The 25,998-nt window shown below is 42.6% G+C and overlaps 1 protein-coding gene across 13 annotated transcripts in view; it reads left to right on the plus strand.

Annotated features, from left to right (window-relative positions):
- The window catches only part of mecom (MDS1 and EVI1 complex locus), a 135,193-nt gene that overhangs the window by 25,551 nt on the left and 83,644 nt on the right, over window positions 1–25,998 (plus strand). For all 13 annotated transcript variants that reach the window (XM_040131399.1, XM_040131401.1, XM_040131403.1 and 10 more), the window contains exon 2: window positions 16,520–16,866. In XM_040131399.1, the coding sequence (XP_039987333.1) occupies window positions 16,520–16,866 (347 nt within the window). The remainder of the gene's footprint in view (window positions 1–16,519; window positions 16,867–25,998) is intronic.

Below are 25,998 nucleotides of genomic sequence, written 5' to 3' on the forward strand. Positions count from 1 at the left end.
GTGGTGTCACAATGATGGATGGGCAAGGTTGGTGGGGGCTGCCTTTTACCCTTCTCTTCTGGGACGTCCAATGGACTGACAGGCACATTGTGGCATACGACCCGTGCTGACGTACATCTCTGCCCGCTGGCACAGAAAATGCCAGCTTTTCCACTTTCACATTCAGCATGTTTCACCTCACACGCAGATACACGCACTGAGCAATGCGCACAAAGCATATGAAAGCCTGTACACAAGCAGACACTTGTGCACAAACTCAGTGTAACTTTCAATTTTTTGATTTTTACATTACAGTAAGCATGTAAAGCATGTCAAAGAAGACACCAATGCAATATCGTTCCACTGTGTGAGGTAATTATGCAGATAATGATGCTGCATTGACCAAGAATCGTGATGGGTGGATTTGAAAAGTTGTAATTCTTGTCACATTTTTAAGGACAAAGTTGGATGTTTAGTAGTGCAGATTTCCTTGGTGTAGCTTTGGGTTAGCGTGCAGCGCGACCACCTGAGTACCTGAGGACCCCTGCTGGCCCTCAGCGGGGGAGACATTAGCTTCCTGATGAGTAAACACCAACAGAAGCTCAGCAGCCACAACACACACTCCTAATGCTGTTACACAAGCTTATGAGTACCACACATGTTCAGATACACTTCTCTCTCTGCCTCTCTCTCATTCTCTTTCCCTCCCTCTGTCTAACTCAGTCAAACACACTCCACACCACATAGAGCGCCTCTGGAATGAATTCTCCCAGCTAGTGTAAAACAATCCAATAACAGCCAGCACCTCTCAAAATAAAACAATAGCTCAGCTCATGCTGGCGTTGTAAAACAGCTCAGCCTATTACATGCATGTATGTGTAACTATACTGTAAATTTGCCCTTTGGGTAATAACACATTTTTGCTTCATTTGGTGATTTTAGGATTATAATAATAGCGAGGCTTGTGTGTGTGTGCGTGTGTGTGTGTATGTGGCAAGGTTAGTTCAGGTGTGTGTGCAAGCGTTTTTCACACTTTTTCTTACATTGTGTTTTGTGCACGTACATGCCTCTGGTTCAAGTTGTTGCCAAGTGAGCTACATCCTTTTTCACTGTTCATATTTTTTTCCCAGGGGTAATCATGTTGAATGCTTCATTGGGCCAAAGGTCATTTGAATAGAAGGATAAGATATAAGACTCCGACAGACAGAGTGTGAGTGGCCTTGACCCCAGCAACACTGCTCAACGTGTTTGTAAACAGGATGTCATTAATGCTGGGAACCGGCCAGGCTCACAATGACTTTTGTCTCCTTCGGTGTGTGTGTGTGTGTGTGTTTCTAGAGGGGGGGGCACGGGTGAAGGACAGAGAGACTGAGAGAAAGAGGGAGGGAGAGAGAGAGAGAAAGACAGAGGCTTGGGGGGGGGGGATTTTGATAAAATTTCAAATAAAACACTTCACATACTTCCACTGATAAATCAGCACCCTCACAGTTTTCTCAGAACTGCCCTTGTACTTTTCTGTCTAAACAACATCCAGGTTAACGTTGTCACATCAGATAAGCACTGGCTAATGTGATGAAATTTATGGCTTGGCGTGGCTGCTGTACTAATACAGCGGTGGATTGTGTGAAGCTGTACTAAGTGCACTCAACTGTCAGCTCTTATTGTGGTGTCAGTCCTTCCTTCTAATTAGTGTCCTCAGCAGGCAGGAAGTGGGCCTGGGCTGGACTAATCTGTCAGTGAGGCCAGACCATCCTCGCCCCAGCGACTGTTTCCTTAGATAAACCCAGAGCCCTTTATCTAAAAGAGTTGTGATCCTCAGGGGGTCTGGGAAGCCCCTAGTGATTCTGTTATTACTTCTTGGATCTAAATTTTGCACATTTTATCCAAAACTGGATGAAATTTAATGTATGGAATATTTCAGTTTTCTTAATCTATGGAGAAATGAAAATCATTAGGGATTTCTGTGAGTTAATCAGAATACCTCTTTGAGGTGTGCGGCAGCCTCTTCAGGCAATGCGTACACATAATGGTACTGATCGCCGTGGTGACAGGTGTTGATTGAGCATGAGAGAGAGGAAGTTTAGCGAAGGACACTTCCTGGCAGACAGTTTTATCAGTAAGGGAGCGGAGGGGTCACAGAAAGGGTGGATGAGGTTATCACACTCTGGTAGTCGTGTACTGTATGCAACTGGTGCACCAAGAGCTTTTGGAGGCCTGGCAGCAGCCCAGAGTTGCTGACCAAGGTAACTGTCTCTTTCATATAAACACTGTCTGAGTTATAGCCACATGTTGGAACTATCAAGTACAGAAGATGTTTTTTTTTTTTCTACTTGGTTTATACTGTGCTGCCATGGTTCAACAGGTCATGAAATAGGTGGAAGGGGTTCTCACCGGTATGTCAAAAAGGACCTGAGATTGTTTGTGTATTGTCTAAGGGCGCTGACACATCCTGGAGAGATATCTCATGTTTGTGGAGGATTGCAACGCTGTCTTTCAGTGAATAATGTGCGAAGAAAACAGCCGATTCAAAAAGCAAGAACAGTAATTTAAAGACTGTTTTTTGGCTCATTGTCACACTAGTCATGAAACAAAGTCAGGTAACATGCTCAGGCAGGAAGGAGAAAGTGAGAGAAGAGGAAAGGGAGATGGTGATGGCGGTGCTTTTCCTTCCCCACTCCCTCTTTGGCACCCTCCCTCCCTCCATCCTTCTCTCCCTCCTTTCGTCCTTTCCTTCTCTCACCACCAGCGGGGTCCAATTCCTCCACTTGAGCGCTCAGGGCCAGCAGTGGGCTGATTAGACCCACACCCCCAGCCGCGCTTCGCTGAGGACTCTGCAGCGGGACGACTTCAAATGCACCTCGCTCCTGCCACCCCAAATAAAACCTGACTGGTCCTAATGGACATGTTTTAATCTCCCTGGGTTATTTGAAGATTTCTCCAGCCCACTGCTGGCCACAGCAGAAACAAATTCCTCTCGCTTTGTTGATTAAACTGCTGCCTCTCCACCATTTCTTATCGTCCAGCAACGAGCCGCTCTTTTTAATTAAAAGTGAGACACCACAAGTGTGCAATTAACAGCTGGTAATTATAGAGCTCTTCAGAAGTGCAACACTCCACCTTCATTTCAATTATATAATGGACAAGTGGCTTTTTGATCTCCAAATTAGTGAACTCTTGTAATATTTGTTTTGTGGCAGATTTGGAGGGTTAATAGTGGCCTATAGTGGCCTCCCTCTTCCATGATTGATGTAAGAGCAGAAAGAGGGATATTAAAACTGGAACAGTCCATCAGGAAATGCAAATCACACCTTCATGTTAATGAGCAGGCAATGGGCCGGGCTGGCCAGCCGTGGCGTTTCATGTGGGAAAAACAAGCGCCCACTCTGCTGCAAACTGATTAGTACATTTGAATTTGAAAGTTTAATTAAGTGCTTCTAATACAGATCGTTTTGGAGAGTGACACATAACATTAAATTGTTTGATACTTAATTTAGCTGCCTTTTGATTGCAAAGCAAGCGCGGGTAAATTTGCAACGCAAGTTTGGAGGCATTGAGTGCTATCCCAAAGGAGGCAGAAGCTATGGACTTCATTTAAAACCTTTAACTGATAACTGATGAAAATGTATTTAATGACCAATGCACTCTTTGAGTATATAAAGCGGAACACTTGTTCAGTTTTAATTACAATTGATTTCCATCTATGTACATGGCTGTGGCATTGTTAGTTTAGAGTTAGCATTCTTTCACTCTACGCAGTCCATCAATAAGAAAAAAAGTGGACCTTGATTGATTTTTGGCTGCATGAGTGCATGCAGCAGGTTAAAATGAGGCGATTATTAATTGGCTGCAACACTTTAATGTCTTTGGGGGATCCTTTCCATTCTGGCCCTTTTTATTGGACTGTCGATGTATCAAGTGGCTCAAAAGAAGTTTAATCCTTGCGCTGTTGTGATTTGTAATTGCTTTATTTCCCTAGTCAATACAGTTCTTATAAAAATGTTTTTCTTTTACAGTGGAGGTATAAATGATAAATGCACCTGCATTGCACTTAGCCATGTGCCTATTGCCTCTTTAAGATTGGTGTTCAATTTTTGAAATGTATGCATTGTGTTGAAACTTTCCGCATTTTTATACATGATCATTCTGAAATTAAGTCAGCGTTTCTTTGCACAAATCTAAAAGACATGTTAGACATAATTACACATAATTAATTAGCCATCAGTCAATGAAGCTGTCAAATACAAGGACATACATTTTCAGAAATATAAGAACCATATTTTAGTGAACATAAATCCAGCATACCAAGGATTAGAACCCACTCGTAGGAATAATGCGATATCAAATGCATTAGTGTAAGAGATCTCCTGGTAATCTGTTTTACTTTATGCTTAACATATTCATGTTCAGGCAATCTGTCATTAATTCCACAGTCATGCCACTCCAAATATGTACAAAACAGGAAAACCAAAGAGAGAGAAAAGCATGAAGTCAACAGTCTCAAGTCACTCAAGCACTTTGGAATTTTGCATTGGTGAATATTGGCAGCTCATTGTGAAATAAACACCAAGTATTTAAACTCAAACCAGGTCATTATGGATGGTTCTTAAACAAAATGTCAGTCATTAGGGGAAGCCATGTGGCTCTGCTTAGAGTCCCTGTTTGTTTGAATTAGGAAGAAGAAATGGGGGATTTCTGTGATCCTTCTCATCTGTCTGAATGACACACTGCGCACTCGTTACAGGACCGCATTTCCCATCTACCCCACCTAGCGCAGAGTAGGATTGGTGATGTGCTTTGGATTGTGTGTGTGTGTGTGTGTGTGTGTGTGTGCACGTGTGTGTGCGTGCGTGCTCGTGTGTGCATGTGTACGTGATCGCAGTGTAATCTGATTTGCTGTTACTGTCATGTTCCTCTGTGTCCCTCATTGTCCTTCTGCATTCCCACCTCAATCTCACTGTGATTTGGCAGCTGTCACTCTCCACTTATGTCTAGCCCCTACCCTCCTCCAGCACACACACGAGCACGCACGCACACACACACAGACACACACAGACAGACACACACACACACACACACACACACACACACACACGCAATAACAGACGCTCACATGCTCCCATGCTCTTACAGGCATAAATGTAAGTACAAATAAAACAAGCTGCTGGTTTTCACTGCGTCCTATTCAAAGATTAATGTGAGTAATGCAAAATATAAGAAAATTACTGCAAGTTTTTTTGTAACGCATGTCATCCAAACAAGTTAATTATTAATTAATTAATTGACCATTCTACATCCTTTCACTATGTCTTAGCAATGTCAGGATATCCATGTTATATCTTATCAAAGAAATTATAAGGAGAATTAAAAAAAAAAATCAAATCACAGTATAGTCTTGAATCACCAGGTCTTAACATTTAAATGTTAAAATACTAAAACTTTGAAGAGGCAGGTTTTTCTGCAGTTCAGCTGAAAGCCTCTCTCAGTCTTGACAATGACCCACACTGTTTATGTCCAAACTCCCATGCAGAGCAGTGCAGTGTTCTACACAGGGAGACAACAAGCCCCATACAAGAGCGCAATCCTATCGTACTGTCCAGTTAAATCAACCCCTAAACAGAGGGAAATTGACATCCATAACAAATAACATAAACAGCTTCAGTGCTCCGAGTGGGATTTAGTTGCTTGGGGCGCAGGGCTGAATGTTAGCCTTCCAACAATCATTAAACAAACATCCTCTCCAGGACCTTTCCATGCCCGGGTCTATTCCACATGTCGCACTGTGGTTTGGAAAGTCTCTGTAACCGCGGACATTATTGTATGTAACAAGTTCTGTAACAAAGTTAAGGTGGAATTGGCCTGCTGCTGTGGTAGTGCTCGAGGCAAGCAAACCCTGAAAGTGGAAAAGCAACCCTCAGACAAAGTCTATTCATATCTGAAAATATTAAATGGAAGATGTCAGGTTGGTAGTAGGTGGTCAGCTTGTCACATTAAAAGTATTCCTGCTTTCCAATAGTAAGTGTTTTTTTCTTTGCTGTACACAGACCTTGCTTCTGATTGAATTCAGTTTTTTAAATGAGTATCAGGCCTGCTGTCATGAATCTGTCTCAGACGTTTTATTTGGAATCTGTATTTGCTCATGCATCCAAATACTTCTCTAGGGGGGTTTTCTGAATTCATGTGGTCCATTGTGCATGTGAAACAATGCCTGTATTGATAACCTCTGACCTGCCACTGTAGTGCCACAACAGCAAAATTAAGGGCTCTTTTTCAACAGTTTCAAGAGGCTGCCAGAGAAAAGATTCATTAAATGTAGCTGAACAAAGAAATGGGATCCGAGGCTTTTTAAAGGTCTAGAGGTTCATCCATAAAAAGGAGCTTGTTAAAGGAGATGGACGAGCTATGCGGGTTTAGTAGCACCCATGATTACACACTGTAGATATTTAAATTGTCACATGCATTGATGCCAAATGTTGTCTGGAAGTGTACATTTCTCTGTTGCTGTATGGAGTGTCTGCGTGTGCTTGTGTTGTGTCTGTGTGTTGTTATCTGTGTGTGTTTAAGGTGTCCAAGTGATGGGTTTGAGTTTGTCAGATGCCTCAGGCCCGTGTTGAGGGCCATTTGTCATTGGTGGGATTCATTACACATGTCCTTAACTCCCCCCCAATCCCCCAGCTGGGCAGTGTGATCACCATTGACCCCTTGTGACAACCACGGCACCTTCATTATGTCACCACAGCCACCCTGTCACTACAGCAACTCTCTAACAGTCTGGGTGACACCCCTGGGTGGGACTCCAATCTCTCATCTAGAGGCCTGTCTGTCTCTGAGCTTGTCACAGTGTGCCTGTGTGTGTGTGTGTGTGTGTGTGTGTGTGTGTGTGTGTGTGTTTGTCTGTGTATGTGAGTGTGTGTGCGGGTGTCTTTAAGCATTGCCCTTTGATTTTTTTGTTTTATTATAATTATTATTATCATTTCTCAATAAATTTCTCAGTAACTCAATGTGTAATTTCAAACACTTGGATGTTTTTTCTTGGTCAGTTCAGTTTAGTTTCCTGTGACTAACAGATTGTCTGGCTGAATTATCCTAATATATTCACCCACCTGGTTCCCAAACAGGTACAAACAACACCTTTCTATTCCTCATCTATTATCCCTTAAAAATAATTCCAGGCACAGAAGCTGACCCTTAAGTTAATGAAATAATTTCCCAGTAGGTGTTAGCTACAGTTGAATTAATATTTTTTGTTTTCCATTCCTGTGCCATATTATCATATTGGTCTTCCCAATGGGATCATTTCAGATAACACATTGGACACTGTTTTACTATTACCTCTCCCCCTATTTTCTAATCAGCAATTATTCAATTATGTCCCATTAGTTGGAGGGTGTTGCCAATGTCGCCACCCTGGGCGTTTAGCCCCTGCTCTCTGTCAGGGGGAGACCCCGAGGGCCCCGCAAAACGCCTGTGATTAGTGTTGCATCTGCAGAGAGGTGACAGAATCCCTCTTCAAATATTTTGTCTTCATTTTACAGCTCTGAGATGCAATTATGGAGCAGCAGTTCATTACGGCAGCACGCGGCGCTTCATGTTTTATGCATGCAGCCTCATTTAGGGCCTTTATTAACGAGCCCGGTCTGACCAGGCTGCTTTACTGCAGGCTGCGCTATGGCCACCAGCGCTTGTGTTTGTGTAGGTGCGTGTGTGTGTGTGTGTGTGTGTGTGTGTGTGTGTGTGTGTGTGTGTGTGCGTGCTGGCAATAGGAGTAAGCAGGAGTGAGAGAGTGAGTAAGAATGAAGGCTAGATGGAAAATAAAAAAAAAATAAAAAAAATGTGATTGAGAGAAAACTGAATGAAGCAGATCGTGTGTGGTCAGTGTAGTGGTCACTTCAGTGCTGTGCCCTCTTTATCCCAGCAGCTGGTCTCATAACGTGGCTCTATAGTGGTGAGACTGGTGTGGGCTGGCTTGGCTTTTAGGCAGTAGATTGAAGAGGTGGGGGCACCAGGGGTGACTAACTGCACCTCCCTCAGCAGAAGAAACTCCATCTGCATCCAACATTGAGACAGATGAGGCCAATTTGGCTCCTTAAATTTCTGGGCTGTGATGGATGTGGGGTGGCTGTGCAAACTGAGAGGTTCGTAGAAGGGTGCGAAGGCAATGGGGGAGAGAAGGGGGACAGGTGAGAAAAGGGAGAGAGAGTGAGATAACCCATGTAAGAAAGAAAGAGAGTGAGAGTGAAGGAGAGTCACCTCTGAGCATGAGCGGTGTGAATTTCTTATTTAAACTGATTTATTTATTGGCATTACTGCATTGCCTTTTAATGTACAGAACAGAGAGTTGGGAAAGAGAGATCATGACATGGTAGAAAAGTTTAGAGCAGGACTTTAAAACTGTATGAAAACTTGTGAGTGCATTGAACACACGAGTTCCGTAGGCCATATGAGGAAGATATTATACAGTATCCTGTGTGACCCAACCCCCTTACTGGACAAATTAGGCTACAGTTCTAACAGCAAACAGCAGTATATAATTTTGCCTGATGCCAATATACAGTATGTGTTGACACTCGCTTTCCAGGTTTCAACTGAGGCACATCTAAAGCTAATGTGCCGTAGCCGGAAATTTGTGTAGCCAAAAATTGTCTTTGATGGAAAATTTTCAGCTGGGAGGGCGGCCAATGGCATAATTTGCTCAATGCCCAGCAGGCTTTTCCTTTTTGTAGTGCTCAGTGTTTGTGTAGTGCACAATGCAAACATGTGGGGACAAGGTTATTGATTCACGGATATACAGTACAGCTTTGTGCATTTGATTTCAATCAGGTGTGCCTGATTATTCATGTCAAACACTTGAATTTGCTCAAGCTTGTTTGCATGACTTAGAAAATAAAGATGTTTTAATTTCATAAATACAAATTTCAAGTAGTCAAGTTGTAGTTGCCTACAATTTTGCTCAGCTTTAACTGACTGATGGCCTTCTCACTGCAGACCAGAGCTCCCATCTGCACTGCAGATCAGCCCCCTTTGATAAAAACTACCATCCTCAGGCCTACATAAATATTTTATCAAGTATAATGGAAATTGTCAAATCAATCTAATTGTGTAATGCATTATGAAGACATCAAACTTAAACAAAGCACATATGCTATCATTTCTTTTAACGACTGGGCCAGGCTGGGCCGGGTTGAGCTGGCGGTTTGGTACCCAGGGGGCCCTCCACAGGGCTGGGGGGGGGGGGGGCTGGCAGCAACCACTCTGGATATACGTCTCTCTCTGCTCTGCCCAGACCTGCCTCGCTAACATTTCATCAAAGGAATCAATTTCTCAAATGTGCACAACTGTGAGCCATAATTATATTAGGGCCCAATGGCAGTTAGCCATGACATGAAAGAGGGAGAGAGAAAAAAGGGGGAGAGAGAATGCTCATCTACGCATGTTTGCATTGACATGTATTGTTATCAGTATAACTTAGTGATAAACATTTGGTTTTACTTTTTTTGATGATTGTCAAATATATTTTCCATAGTGGTGTGTCACCTCTCTGTGGTACTTGGTACTGTGTTGTTGTTGTTTCCTTTTTTCTTTGGCGGGGGGAGGGATATTGCTGTTGTTGCTGTCTAAAAAGATAGAAAAGTGGGTATGGAGGGACGTGAGGAGAGATGAAAGGAATGGCACAGGTAACCAGAACAAACAAATCAAAAGCTTAGGATGTGTGACATGTTGGGGGGTACTGGTTCAGGATTGAATCACGGGCGAAGACAGAAGAGATGATGGGATTATGACCTTTGCCAACACATTCTCTCCACATGTCATGTCAAAGCAGAAAACAGCCAAATCAGTGCTTTCAAAGGCATGTGTATATGCAGATGATACACACTCAAACAACACTGATTCACACATGATAAGCATATGCTACAACTGAGATTTTTCTGCTCAAACCACAAACTTACTTACAGAATATTGACCGGCAAAAGCATGCAGAATCATGGAGACTCGCACAGAGTTGTTCAGAATTACTTCTTTTCCCTAATTTTAAATAATAACAGTGATCCAAAGGTCATTATATTGTTTCTTAAAGTACCGCCTCGATTTCACACACTTAAAGTATTATCCAAGCCCATCAGCTTTTCCCTCTTCCCCCTTCTCCTTGCCTCTCTCGTCTTCGATCCCCCCTCTTTCCGTTTTCTCCCACTCTTTCCTCTCATCTTCTCTATCCCGGGGTCGGTGTGGGATTCGGAGGGCCCTCCCTGTAGCTGATGTATGGCTTGTGGAAACAACGTGAGCACGGGGTTGTTATTCTGTTTGCTTTACATTTGATAGGTCTGAGTTAGTGTTGGACTGGGATCCTATCTCATTAGGCCAAATGCGGGGCAAAAACAATCATAAAAATCGTTTGGCAACTGGCATCTCACTTAGGAACAACAGTCAATTTACAGGCGGGAGATAAACTCCGCAAATTAGAGTCAGGACTGAGATTGAATCAGGGAGAGGGGCAGAGATGGAGGGAGGAGGGAGAGAGAGAAATGCCCATATGCTCCGTGTTGTTAGAGACTTAATGATATGAAGTGTTTGGGCTGATGTGGAGACTTCCTCGTTGATGATATTGATTGTGGTTTTAGGACGTACACTGTGTGTATATATTTGTGTGTTCCACATACATCTCTTTGTTCATCAGGACTTCATTCATTTGCATTTCATTAAAAATAAATGTAGTTTGTTAATCCTTCATATTGATTATCCCAAACAATCGCCGAAGTAAAAGCAAAGCAATTTGTCTTTTAATAGAAATGTATAAAGTAAAGGACAACTTTTAAAATAATGTACTAAATTGTGTGCATGCGTGTCACTCAGTAGCTTACGGTGTTATGAATCAGTGCAAGTCTCCGCTCACTCTAACATACGTATTTTTCTTCTTTTATGAAAACACACATAATCTCTCCCTCTCTCTCTCCCTCGCACACACTTCTCTCTTTTCCTCCGCAGTATCTTCCCCTCCTCACCCTGTCCAAACATACATCTTTATCAAGCGGCTGTTGTCAGACAACATTAGATAATTAATAGGCCATTTGTCAGGCCTGTGAGAAACATGTTAAAATCCCCGAGCAGCTCCCTAGATAAATCCTGCCGCGCACACAGACGCCTTTGTTGTGTCAGCTTGCCATCGGAGCTGCAGATTTACCATTAAAGGACCCTCATTATTAATCACAACTAATGCTAATTAATTAGGTGTGTGTGTGTGTGTGTGTGTGTGTGTGTGTGTGTGTGTGTGTGTGTGTGTGTGTGTGTGTGTGTGTGTGTGTGTGTGTGTGTGTGTGTGTGTGCATAGAGGGGCCAGCTCTTACTTTGAGTTTCTTGTGCAATGTTAATTGGTAACCCGGCCCAGGGTCCTTAATGGAGTGTTTTCCATTTGGAACGGGGAGTAGTTGACTAACACAGGGGTGAAAAAAACATACACAATGCTCTCATTAATTAAGACTGTGTTAAGAGCTCTGCTCGTGTTACTCTGTGGTCTGTGTGTGCTTAAATAGTTTGTGCAATGTGGGCGCCCGTTTGTGAGCATATGCATGTGTAGATTTGTGAGTACAACTGCATGTATGGCGTTTTATTCGGACGTACAGTAGCTGCAGTACTACCTTTTTTTGTCCTTAATTCTAAGGGTGGTTGATGCAGTTTCTCAATACTGCACAATTCCATCAAAGGACAAAGCGTAAGATATCCCAGGGTTGAATAAGCAACACGCAAATACTCACATGAAAGTAGATTAAAACCTACGATAACTACTTTTATCTTTTAAAAATGATGGTACTACAGGCAAGTGTCATTCATCCATAACATTTGCTGTTCTATTAAGATGTTTTTTTTAAAAACATATTTTAACACTGACAAATGTCCAATTTCATTTGGAGATTTCACTCTTCACAGTTTAATTCATTTTGGTTGAAGAAACACATATTGAGAGATAAATGATGGACAATTGGCCAAACTTTTATGTATCGAGCTACCTAAGGCTATGAATGTTTGTGGTGTGTATCACTCAGTTCCACAGTCACCCCAATGGACCCATGCACCAAAAGACTCCCCAAAAGCGGAGCTAAGGCCTCCATTAAACACAAAGACAGAGTTAATTAGGAAGCTTATTGCCTCTCCTGAGGGCATGGGGCTCCAAACACTCTCCTATACACCCTGCTGAGGGAATCTAGGCACAAACTGATGTACTGTAATTAACGGTGCTTAACAAATCAACAGCAGCCATTTTCTGATTGGCAGTAGCTGTGAGAGTGTTACAATGAACCAAATGGAAGATAATTTTTTTATTTTCTTTCGAATTGAGTCACAATGAGTTGTCTCTCCCAGATGCCTATGCCTACATCTAACTGAGGGTATCTTAATTTTTCAGGCAAATTACTCAATATACAATAAAAGCAATCATGCCGTGGCCCTCTCAACCCCTCCGACCTATTTTGAATTGTCCAAAAAATACCTAAGGTGGTTTAGCAACAGTGCAGTGACCGTGATAAAAATTATACCTCTACTGTGGTTCTGGTTCTTGTATTTTCAGTTGATATCTACTGCTAGATAATACATTTGTCACAGAGTCATTTCCTCTATGTTCTCTGCTTTGAGATTGGAATAATGCAAAAACATACTCGTGATTTTCCTCTTGTAGAGATAAAATAGAAAGCAGAGGAATGATGAAGAGTGCAGTTTCAGAATTTGGATGGTGACTAATGGAGGGGATCATGTGTGATTATGTTTGACCTGTAGTACAAGGGTAAGCCCCCCGTCCCATTTGTCTGTTATCACAGGCAACAAATGATGTCTAGAGATAAGTATGAGGGCTGGTCCTCGTAAGGTGAGGAGTTCATTTCCATATTTCATGATCTGCGACCCCATCAGTCAAGTGTTAGACCTCTCGATTTGGCTAGATGAAGTGATCTGCAAATCGGGTCCGGGCTAAGTAGATGAATAATGTTCTCACCTTACAGCATTAAAGCCTGTCTAGCATTGTACAGAGATGCAGTAGTGGAACATAAACATAAATATAACTTAAATTCAGTTTACGAAAGTTAATACTTTTAAATAGTACAAATAGTACTTTTAGTTTGAACTTTTTGTGAGTATACATACCAATTTCTTTATTTTTATGATTCATTACTACATTGTGCATTATTTTAAACATTGCAATATTTTAAGACCTCAATGCCTTAAAATATTGCCAATAATATGATGCAAAAGATTTGAAAAGATCATCACATCTATATATTAACATCACTTAAAACTAGTAGGACAGATAGGTAGAGTTTACCTGTTTTGTAGAGAATTATATAAAGAATTATAGGAAGAGGAAAAAGAGGAAAATTGGGAAAATATACTACAAAGATAGCGATGGAGTAAGAGCAAGAAAGACTGCGGTAAAGACCAAAATGAAAGGGTGGGGGTATGGGCGGGGTGGGGGTTGACTATGTCTACAGGTAGGTTATTTCTCTCTGTAAACATATGTATCCATTTGTCCCGTGGGTGCGTCCCCTTGGCGTCCCGTCGGCAGTGGCTGGGTCACACCTCCATTAGGGGCTTTGTCACAGTGATTAATAGCTCTTTCTATCATCTTTAATTCACTCCCTGATGATGGCGGCCCCGCTTGCTGCTCGGGGTAATCGTGTGATATATGAGTCCACCCAACACCTCGTGGCAGAGGTGAAAATCATTCCACCCATGCAGATAGCAGGCCCGGGAACAAATGTTTTCCTTCTTAATAAAAATTAATGAATTTGGCATTAAGCTTGAGTATTTCAATACATGGGATATAAGTGTGTGTGCGCATGTCTGTGTCATGATGTATTTTCCTATGTTAATGGTTGATTTTGATGAGGAGATAATATTGTTTTCCTCATTATTTTGCTCAAAAGTTTTTTGGTTGTCTTTTGGATACATCAGCATTAAAGTTTTGTGCTTTTTTTTTTTTTTTTTTTACCCTTGCTTCCTTCTACTATCGCGATGTGCCATCTATGTTATTAATGCAGTTTAAGTCTTGATGCTGCTCCCAACTGGAGTTCCCCTTCTCAACCCGGAATTCTTTTAGAGTTCCCTCTTTGATGAAGGGCGTGATTGCAATGATGAAGTAATGTCCATTGTTGAACAAACAAACATAACTATTTGCTTTAAGTAGGCAGAGACACACTGAAATGCACGCACACACACACACACACACACACACACACACACACACACACACACACACACACACACACACACACAAACATTCCGATCTGATCATCTGTGTTCAGTGTCCCTACTGCCCCACACGTCTAAGCAGAGATACGGTCTTTGACTTATCAATCATCTGCACATGGAACCACAATTTTTAAAACTCTGAACATAGCATATTTGCTTTCACCAGCGTTTACCTTACAGAAACATATATGTTTATGGGCTGAAATGCTCTCGTTGAGTCCAGTGGACCAGGGGAATTTCTGGTCTAAATCAAATCTAAACTTGGAGACCAGCATGAGGGGGGAAATGTCAGCGGAGAAACAGCAATGGAGGGATACAGTTACCTTTAAAAGCTCTTGTCCCTCCACCATATGGCAAGCTTCACATCCAGGACTATAACCGCGTTACACAGTCTCTGTGCTGAAAATCATTACGTTGACTCCCAGAATCACATTTGGTTTCATGCCTGACCCGACTCAGCAGAGTTTTTAAAGGACTTTCCCATCAAACACGCTGGGCCCACATAGTGTGTGTGTCAAACACAATAGATGTACAGACACTGTGATCAGGTATTGCTGCAGGGAATGACTGAGAAATACTTTAGCTGTAGACCTGGTTCGACAAATGCACACACACTGTACTGCATAACACAGACAAAGAAGCCAGATATCTGTAATAGACAGCTTATTCAGCACAATGTGTTCATGCATAGATTTCTTTCCCCAAAGCAAACACACAGTTTTACAGGAATTATGATTGTTAACTGGCAGAGGAAAACAGCTCATGTACTACAGCAGTTGGGAGTTTTGCATTCTTTTTTTTTACCAGACATTGTGCTTCAACCTTGCCAAAAGGGAAGCTGCACATTTAAGAATATTTACATACAATGCATTTGGCTTATCTTGTGCTTCAAGTAATGTGTCACAGTTCAGCTGGAAGGAGAGAGCACATAAAAAAGTTCAATGATTTTGTCCAGGTCTTGAGTTAATCTTTCAGGTTAGTTCATGACCACCTGTGGCCAATCACAGTGACCCGTTCAGTCAATCAGAAGCACAGTTACTTCATGGCCAGTGAACAAGAAGTGTGTGTGTGTATCTTTGTGGATCAAAGGTTCCATGGCTGACAGCGCAGCGGTACAGTGTCACACAGGCAGCCCTTCAGGAATGTTCCTCAGCGCAGGGATGGGTTGTGGAGCCTCATTAGCAGAGCCCCCTCTCCCCTTGGCCTGTCAGCCTGTGTTAGGCACAGCCCACCACAGATGCACGCTGGGGGAGCAGCAGCTTCCTGTGGATCATTTCCGGCTTTTAGTATCTATCTGTCTCACCGTGTGACACCTGGCTGGTATTCTGTCATGCTGGCTTCTTCATTGCCAGCTGCGACAGTGGGGCTGGTATAGTTTTCACCTTGTGACTCTGTGTGTGATCGTGTGTATCATCATGGCAAAATGTGGTCCTGGAGACACCAACTGTAGCAGGAACTATCACAGAGGCGGTTTTGAGTATTTTGACAGGTGTTTATATGATGTCTGTCTGTGGAAAGATTTGGTCACCACGATAGATACGGTCAGGAAACTTTACAGGTGAAATCAAAAGATCAAAATGAAGATCACAATGAAGGCAGAGCTTGAAGATGGGTGTGGTCCGACCCATGTGATACTTAGTACTCATGTAATAATGTAGTAATGACTACTGAGTACTCATGGTTCGGAACGTTAAATCCCTCTTCCACCATTAAGCCCCACCGGCCACGTGTGCCACTCTGAAGAAGCCCAGTGTGGGTTCAAGGGTTAAACTTCTATGTCCTGTTTCACTCTATTCACAATTAACCCCAGTGTGTGTCCCTCTGTTTTCACTGTACAGTGGAGAAAGAGTTCAGGAAAAGGAAATATAAAACAGTCAGAGCAGTACAATGCTGTGCAGACCCTGCTTACCCACCTTGGCATGAGCTCAACCAAACGGCAAACATGCCATGTTGCTGCTGTAGGGTTTTTTTTTAACTCCAGAAGCCTGTTTTTGACATGTCAAGTCTTATGGTCGGTGTTTCCTATGCCAGGAACATACCCAGGGATTAGAAATTGGAAACAAGAGTTCTCCCTTCATGATCTCTGGCTTTTACTACTGAGCTCAATCAAAACAGAATCAAGGCTTTGTTACAAGCTACCCCCACTTTTTTTTTTTTTTTGAAAGCTGTAGGACCTTCTTTCTTCTGCTGTTTATTTGACCTAATCAAGTTAATACATAACCTGTTAACCGCTTTAGTTTGTGATAATCTAGCAATCACAAAGATGACCCTGAGCATCACCCTCACGTAGAGACCCTGTCTGTTTCTTTCCCAGGTGATGGTGATGATGAGTTTGCCCTTTACTCATCCGACATCTTAGATGATGTGTGTGGCTCTGATGGTGACCCTACACCTTCCTCGGCCCTGGCAGAGGACCCAGGGACCCCTCCACTCTCTGATGATGAGGCTTCACCCCAGGACCCTTTGTCATTCCAACACCCAAGCATCTTTTTATCCCAAGAAGATTTGACCATTCCCCTGGACTTTGAACTGCGAGAGTCTGCAGTTCCAGGAGGAGGCCGGGGCATCTGGAGCCGCAGGAAGGTAAACGTCGGGGAGCGTTTTGGACCATATGAAGGAGAGCACAGGCCTTGTCTCCAAGACCCCACTCAAGGCTGGGAGGTAGGAACATAATAGATAAAGTAGAGTTCATGTGCATATTGTTAACATGTCCGGAAATTACTGCTTTGCAGAGTCAGAACCTTCATACCCATTGATGACTGACAGAAATGAATGTTTCCCTAGGTGTGCTGCAGTTGAATATCAAGAATTCAGAAAAGAGGGAATTTTTACAGTGGCCACCATATTTTTTGATGGCTTTAGGTTAGATTTCATGGCAGATAGGGTAAAGAAATTTGCTCTACTTGTAATAGAGCAGCTTATGCTTCGGTTAAAGTATAAACATGAAAATAGCAGTCACAAGGTTTTTCTGCATCAGTCGTAGCACACTTTCTGACAAAAGGGGTTTTCCTTGGCCAATATACACTGTAGCATTCACATCAGTCCTCTCTTTATTTCCTCCCATGTCGTCATGTTCACATTTAGCCCAGTGACCACAAAGCTGTTGTTGTCGTTTGTTGCCCAGTGATGTAATATTAGCTCAGTGCCACTGAAAGAAAGGGAGTCGAGGTTGTGCTCTTAACTCAATTAAAATGAAAAGCCATAAATCCCCTCTTCATCCTTGTTAGGGACCCATTGCGGCCATTGGCAAATCACATATTGGTCAGCAGGCACAAAAAATCGAAGGCAGGGTCACAGGACAAGGTCAGAGGTTAGATGTGGTCTCCGTCAGTGTCAGGCTAGTTTGGTTTTATAGGGCAGGAGGAAGGGCCTGGCATAGTATCAGCCTCATTTAGTTTCCCAAAATAGATCCTCTCTAATTTGGATGTGAGGATTTAGTCCTTCATATTCAGGCCTTTGTCCCTTTTTAGGGCAGAACAAAGCTCATTAAGAACCGCTGACCACGCAGTTCATAAATTGAAAAGTCACAGGTTTAAAAAAAAAAAGACGATTCAATACAGCGTTCATTTTCTTACTAGAGTCTCCCTAACCCGTAGGTCCATTTTAATGCTGCACTTTAAAGCTGACAGAGAACGTGTTGGTAAAGTATCAACATTCAGCTCATATAAATAGTTTTGGATTTGGACTGGTGCTCGTTGGGTTTGCATCATAGAGCATTACTCTAGCCCATCAGCTCTGACTCAGTGGTTTTGGCTCGAACCAAACAAAAATAAATTTCTTTTTTTTTTCACTCTGGACTACATTTCTCCAGGAAACAACTTCTCCCTGATTATCAACTGCCGGGTGAGGTGCAATATATAAATGTCTCTTAAATTGAAGTGAGAAAAAACTCTTAATTTTTGCTCATTTTCATAACACAGAATCTTAATAAAAAAGTCTCTGTCCCTCTTGAAGAGAATTACAGCTGGCTGAACAAGCTCTCTTGGTTATTCTTTTTCCCAGGGAGGGAAATAAAGGAAAAAGAGGTTTCATGAATTTTAATCCGGCCGTAATTTATGGGGAGCTTGAATAATAATATGTATTTAAAAAGCTGAGGAGCTGGGATGTGAGTGTGCATGTGTGAATGTCTGGGGGCAGGCGTGTTGGGGGTTGGGGATGGGGTTTGGGGTTGTGGGGGGAGGTATCCAAGATGGGATACTGGCGAGGCAGCACTGTATCACAATGTTTAATTACCATCCTGACAGCGAGCCATAACTCTTTCCATTAAGTAAATAAGTTGTAAAGAATTTATGATGAAATGCCACATTATTCAGAATGGATATTCAGTGATGACATCCCTCTGCATTAAATATGGTAAACGCCATTAAGCCCTCCTGAACCTCCCCCCTCTTCTCCCATGCCCACCCGTTTACCATCCCTCACCCATTGCTTCTCCTCCCGCCTGCAAACCGTCAATATGCCAATAAGCCTGCGGAGGGTCTGTAAAAATAAAATTGATTTGGTAAATGTGAGTTAAGATAGATATGTTTGCTTTCATCATCAATTCCGTGTGGCGCGGCGAGGTGATGTCACCGACCGGGGAACGATAAAGTGGCGCGCCCATCTGGAGCATTTGATGGAGGGCCCTGAGCGGCTCAGGCCAGTGGTGACAGACTGGGGGAAGTTTGTCACCAGGGAGGCCACCGCTCCTCAGCGCCATCACCATAAATTTGGGGGCTTTATTCATAAAGGGGAAGAGTGAGTTATGGTGTCCATGATTCTTTATGAATACAGGAATGGTGACTTATGGGAAAGATAGCTTCGGTAAATAAGAGGTAGAGAGGCGGCAGTGAGGGGTCTGTCGGGCTGAGACGCTCACCTACACTGTCATATGCAGAACTGGAGTGCTGACTCTGCCAGCAATCCTATGCCCACTGTTTGTATTTGTGTAATTGTCTGCGTGTGTGTGCATGCATTTATATGTGTGTGTTTTTAGTAAGTTTATAATTTCTATAAGAGTAAACTGTGTTTGTGTTAAAGATTTGTCAGATGTTATCTGTGCTAATATAAAAAACTTAAGTCAGGCATCAGAGTTCTGTTTAATCAAAAAGAGGATTTTCTTAATACAGGATGAAAACAATGGAGATGGGCCAAAGCGTGTTAAATAAGGGAGGGTATACATAGCTGTTTTACACATTGGTTTTTGTAAAATCTAATCTTTTCACTCAAAACAGAAACAAAGATTTTTTTGGTTTAATCTCTCCAAATAACCCAACCACTTTGTTGACTTAAAATTTACTTTCAGTTCAAGAAATTCAAGTGTAAACTGGATTTATTAAAAATAAGGAATGTATTTGATTTAGTTTCTATTTAAAATAGAAGATCAATTGATATCTAATATTAAAAGAACAAGAATTTGAAATGAACCCACAAGGCTTCAAATGTCTAAATGGAAAGTGAAGGTGGTGAGGACTCCCAAGTCTCATTGGGATCTAGAGGATCAAAGCTGATGATCCATTTCATTACCACAGATAAGTACATGGTCTTGATTTAAATTCATGTAACAGCTTGGAAATTTTTGAATAATACAGGGTTAAGTATTCAATTTGTTTCCCCAACAGGTATCTAATAATTTCACTTTGAAAATATAAAGGTAAAAACATAACTGCAAAATATTACATTCTGTCTTTCATATGACAGAATAAGGATGAGATGGCCTTCACTTGCCCGCAGTATTTACATGTATTTCTCCATGGCTCTGCTTGAAAATACTCTCAATGCTTGGATGCCCTCCAGTCCATATTCTGCTGTCTCTCTCCCTGAGTTGTTAGGCGCATTGAAATTCAAACTCCATTTGTGTCTGTCCTCTTCTCAGCAGCTGCAACAATAAGACAGAGAGTTAGACTCCGGGAGAGAGTTATCCAGCACTCAATAAGCCTTTGGGCTCACCCAAACTCGCAGCCCCACGGGATTATGGGTCCTGGTCTTAGAAAACTGGGTGCCTCCTGCTGTAGGAGCGATGGGCGGAGCAGGTTAGGGGTGCGAGAAGGGGTGGGATGGTGAGTAGGGCGGGACAGGGGTGCTTAGGGCCTTTGTGCACCTCTTGAGTGAGAGGCGGAGGTGGAGGTGGAGGCAATAGTGGCGGTGGTGGTAGTGGTGGTGGTGGGGAGTCGGTGAAGGAGATTAGCAGTGATAGTGAATGGGAGTAGAGGATTAGGTGGCTGGGCAGGGCCTTTCCTGGCTCTGCCTGTCTCCTGAACCTCCTGGTCATGAGAAGATGGGTGGATGGAGGGAGGAGAGGCAGATGCCTGGCCAGGAGGAGCCCCATCCTTTAAGATGTTGTCAGCTGAAAATCTTGCTTTTCTAATGATCTACTAAGAAAAATAAATAAATTTGGTGTGTTTTTATTATTTATTGTCTGATAAAAAACGTTCTATTTTAGATTCCAAAAGACATTTTATGATTAAACTTGAGCCTATAAAAGCCTGTGGTTATGGTGCCGGTGCATGATGGGTCATATTTACTAAACAACAGAAACAACAAAAAAGTTTAACAGGCGAAGTTTTCAGGCCGCCTTTCAACTGTAGTGGGTTGCTGCTGTTGCAATTTGCACAGACAGTATGAACTCTAGGAATGGTCGATTCTGGAATCAGGGTTTTGTGCGTCTGTGTGTTGCATGTGTGTCCAGATACGCTCTTGTGTTTGAGCATGTGTGCATGTGTGTGTAAGAGAGAGTGTGAGAGTGTGGATGGAGGGCGTTTCGAGAGGGCGTATTTTTTGTGCACGGATAAGCCGCTGTCCTGAATGAATGCAGATGTCTCTGGCTGGCTGTCCGCCTGTCCCCTGTGCGCTGATGGGCTGTCACCTCTCTCTGTCAGAGGGAAAAAGAGCCACTCTCAGTCCTGGCTAAAAGCCCCTTAATCCCCAAGCCCCTGCCACATCCCATCCACTGTCAGCGGAGATGGCCCTGCCCACAGCAGCGCTTAGAAAGGCAGGCGCTAGGGATGAACCTCTCTGTCACTCACGTACCTCTCAATGGACACACATCTTCACATTTTCACACACACGTACACACACATATAGAATCTAGAAATTCAAAGTGAAAAAGTCCTGCGTCGGGAAAGGCAATGTGAATGGTGGTTGTCAATGCATTGTGCTGCATAAACACAACAGCTGCACTGACACTATCGTGGGACCTGTTTTCTCTCTTGAGAAGAGCACTAACTGGCTGCTGAGACACTGTGTGTAATAATGAAGGAGCAGTTCACAGTATACACTTGGGTCTCATTGGCACTTAATGAATTGTAATGAGGACAATGAAAACCATTAAAAACTGTTGTGTGAGACCGGATAGTGTGAGAAGGGAAATGTGTCACCATGTAGACAGAGTGTTCTGAACAAGTGACTGTTTTTATGTCTTATGAGAGCTATGTTGCTGAGGAAATAACTATCCTTTAATTATACCTTCTTTGATTGTAATTACAGCTACGCTTCTAAGCTCTGCATGTAAGACTAGTAGTTGAAACAAGTACCGTTGGATAGACCTGAGGGCAAGATAACCGCAGGGTTGGGGGCTGAAAGTAAGTATGGAGGTGGGGAGAATGGATGTGCTGGATTTGAGCTAAGACCAAGGCTTAGTGTAGAATATGAACTTGGATAAGAGATGTAAGGGTGTGGGGTGGACTTAGGCTGAAGTGACTGTCTTCCAAAGTCTAGCTTTCACCCCAGTGTCCAAGTCAGTTCAAATGGAGACCAGAAGGAGCAACGTATATGATCTCATTCCTACACTTAATATAGTATTAAGTGTCAAAGCAAGAAGTAGTGTGCTCTATATGTATCTAGAGAGGTGGCATGTAAGGAGTCAAACTTTCATGCAGGGGACCTAAGTTTTTTTTTGCCATCACCATGATCTTTTCCTAATCTTAACCAAATATTTTAGTTGCCTAACAGTGTCCATGCCTTAACCATAGTTTAATTATCATTTTCCATATCAACATAGTCATCGTAAATGTCAAAAATACAGTTGGATTTCTTTTTCAAATCAAATACATCTTTAGCTTTTTATATCATATTATGCTCAAGTATATCACTGAAAGCAGTCACAATAAGTGTGTTGAAGATCAGCTATTTTTGATTAACAGTAATTAACACAGTCATATATATAACAGTTTACCGTTTATACAGTTTTCTAATTATTTAATCAATTCAAGCATTGATCGAACTGAATAGGCGAAAATCCTGGTGAGTAAACATCATGTGCATTTAACCGGTTGAGTTACCAAAATACCCCTGGCCTCTTACTTCCTTCACATGGTGCAGAGTGTGCAGCCTCCCCTCTGTTAAAACATCCTCAGTAATGTCTTCGGCCATGTGTGTCTGTGTCTGCTTTTGTCTGTCCTGGTGTCTGAGAGGGAGATGAGCTACCCAACCAGTGTAACTGGAGCTTGATTGTCTTGGACGGGAGTGATGTCCATTCAAAAGCCCCAAGACAAAACAAGCTGGGGGTCCATCTCCTTGCCTCTCAGTTGATTGGTAATCCCTTTCTTTGGGTTAATCTGTTGTTTGTTAGTGCTGGTTGAGGCTAGTGTGTGTCTGTTCGTGTGTGTGTGTGTGTGTGTGTGTTTTTGGGGGGGGGGGCTGTTGTTGAAGTTCTAATCTCATGTGAGAGAAGCTAAGGGAGACGAGACACTCTTTCATAGAGAGAGAGTGTAAAATAGAGAGAAAGTGTGAGAGGATTCTCCTACATGAGTGCAGGGTCAGTCAAATCCCTCACTTTGTCTGGAAGCTACTCTTCTCTCCCAGTTAAAGAGGATGAAAAAAAAACCATACAAATTTCTGATTTCCCTCTCATTCCTTAGCGCTGACCCCCACCTCCTCCTCCTCCCTCTCTCTCTGTCTGAGTTCCCAGCAGGGAGGGGAAGCTAGGTTAACTAACTGAACAAAGTCAGAGTGAATTGCAGAAGGACAAAGGCGGGCGTGAGTGGGGGCTGTGCCAGTCGGAAGGTGTAGCCAGCAGCACAATACCAGGTGAAGGAGGCTCTCATCAGGGGTCCATTCAAGCAGGGCAAAGGTCATGGGCCTTATTAGATCTGAAGTGAATGGAAGGACTTATTTGATTGAAGAAGGAGGTCGGGAAAAGGAGGGATGAGGAAGGAGTTCACCTGTTTGAATAGCTCAGAGGGGGGACATGTTTCTCCCACCATTATGACTGACCTGTCGGGATGCAGACAAATATCTGACAAGCTGATAGCTCGTGGTGTGAGTCACGACACACGGAACACACTCTGAGCTGAAAAAAAGGGAGGCTGATTTGATCAGAAAACATGCCAGGCAAACTCAATAACACCAGTTAACACCACCAATGACAAACGTCTAGACAGCCACAGATATAATAGAATTTATATGTAGGTGCATTGACTCATCGGCGCACTATAAAGGCTGCTGCCTTGTAACACACATTTACATCATCTATCCTCAGCTGTTATGGCACTCTGAATGCTCTGAGGTAGACGTACACTGCAAGACTTTTGGAACATGTCCGCTTCTAAGTTGCTGTCAAAGTCATTATTTTCTGTGTTACATTTCACATAACACAGACATTTCTGTGTTACTGGATGATTTACAGAGGAGAGTAAAAGGAGAAATAAGAAGAGAAGATGGCATGTAGCAAAGTTTACCAGCTTGAATTAAATTCATCGCATGAATTAGATATTTATGTTGCCCACCAAATATCCCAAAGATATTTTTTAAGGTTATACACTGCTCTGAGTAAAATTTGACTGAGATTGTGAAACATCCTCCTATTGATTGACGACTCTATGGGCAGTAAATGTGGCGAAAATAGTGTAGTACTATTAGGAAAGGAGTGAGGGGAATGTGCAAGAGTTACTGACTCCACCCAGGCTAGGCATTCAAATCAAACGCACCTCGTCAACTGTCTACACAGCTCCCCAGGGCAAAAAAATACTTAAAACGTGCTATTATTCACTTACACACACACACCACTCATAGATATAACTGCATATTCACGGTTATCCAAAAATATACACCAACACAGTAAACCCCCTAGGTGTACACACACACACACACACACACACACACACACACACACACACGCACACATACAAAATGTGCCCCCTGCACTCTGCACAGATAGGGGTGAAAATGAGGGGACCCCTAAACAGCGTACAGGAAGCAGAGGTGATGAATTCCGTGTGAGGGGCCACAGAGGCAGGCTCATAGATACCTTATCTAGGGGGATTGATAGGGGAAGGGCCTTCCCTTAAAACACACTACTGATTGTTTCCAAATGTCTTCCCAATGGGGAGGGTTATGGAGACGGAGACAGCGACTCAGGGGCAGAGCTTGCAAGCTTTTTATTGGTCCAGTCCGGGGGAACAGAGAAGGAACAGCAACTCTGTCCTGGCTTTCCCGCCCCAAGTTGCTGCTAGTGCTTAACTAGCAGTCAGATCACATTACCCACACAGTAAATCTAAGTACCGGTTAACGCAAATAATCAAGAGCTAATACCGCTCTACGAAACCACTTTCTCTGTGTCTGTGGTCAGAGCTGTGCAAACAGGCACAAGCCAAGGCCCTCTGTCCTCTTAGCCTCTGCCAGACTCTCCCTCACTCTCTCACAGCTATTATAACCTAAACACAGTCACAATCTCCATATACTAATATATCCATGTATCCCTTATGGAGTGTGAACCTCTGTGTGTGTAGTGTGTTTGTGTTCATTCACATGTTTAAATCTCTCTCCTGTCTCTGCGCTGCAGTTCAGAGGGTAATGGGATGGTGCGGTCTAGCCTGAGAGCTTATTACTGGGTTAAGTGCTAAAAAACGCAGGCCGGGCCACATTCAGCACGGTAACACCGTACCCCTCTTCCAATTACTCCATATTGCTGCTCCAATTAGTGTGGAGCAGGTCCAAAACCAGAACTGAGAGCTGCCAGGTTTAGAGAGAGAGAAAGCAGAGGCCCCCGGTGGCAGTAATGAGGTCTTAACCCCGACTTTGCTCTATTATGTCATAATGCTTTAATTCGAGCCATATGATAGGCTGCTGAGCACTCCTATGTTATTGGAAAGTCAATATTTGTGAGCTGGCCCTGTCTGCTCACCTCAGATGTGGCCTGGGAGTAAGTGCAAAAAGCCAAAGATTTCTAAGGAGCAAATCATTGGCAGAGGAGAAGACCACATCACGTTGCTAAGGGAGGGAGTATGTTGCATACACTGCTTGCTAACACCAACTATTAAATGATAAGATAAATAAATATGTGGTGTCTACCTTGGCTGATATACAGTCTATACAGCACTATGTCACAGATGGAAAGGTGCTAAACCGAGTACCTCCTTAGTACTACCAGTACTGGCAGCATTATTACTAATAGCAGCAGTGTTAGTTATTTTTAGTTTAATTTCTTGATGGCAGCTCTTCATTTAAAGTAACATACAGTTAACTATAGTCACAGTACACAAAATCTGTGATATCAACTTTACCAAGGACGAAAGTAATAGATTGACTAGACTTGAGCATTTTTATTTTATGTTTCTTTAAATTTCTATTCCTCTACATTTCAGAGGGAAAGCTGTAATTTTTACCTGCTGTATTTCTCTAACACTCATACACACAAATAATTTTTAGATTAATATTCCACATTTAAACTTGATGATTGGTTTGTAAAATATGATGCATTGTTATAAATAAAGCTAAACTACCCAACAGAAGGGAGTAAATTTAGCTCCACCTCAAATCCTGCTTATACCTTAATGTATCAGTAATAATAATCAAATGATATAACATATCAAAATG

This window comes from Xiphias gladius, chromosome 7 (assembly GCF_016859285.1).
Source record: "Xiphias gladius isolate SHS-SW01 ecotype Sanya breed wild chromosome 7, ASM1685928v1, whole genome shotgun sequence".
In the NCBI taxonomy this organism is placed as follows: Eukaryota; Metazoa; Chordata; class Actinopteri; order Istiophoriformes; family Xiphiidae; genus Xiphias; species Xiphias gladius.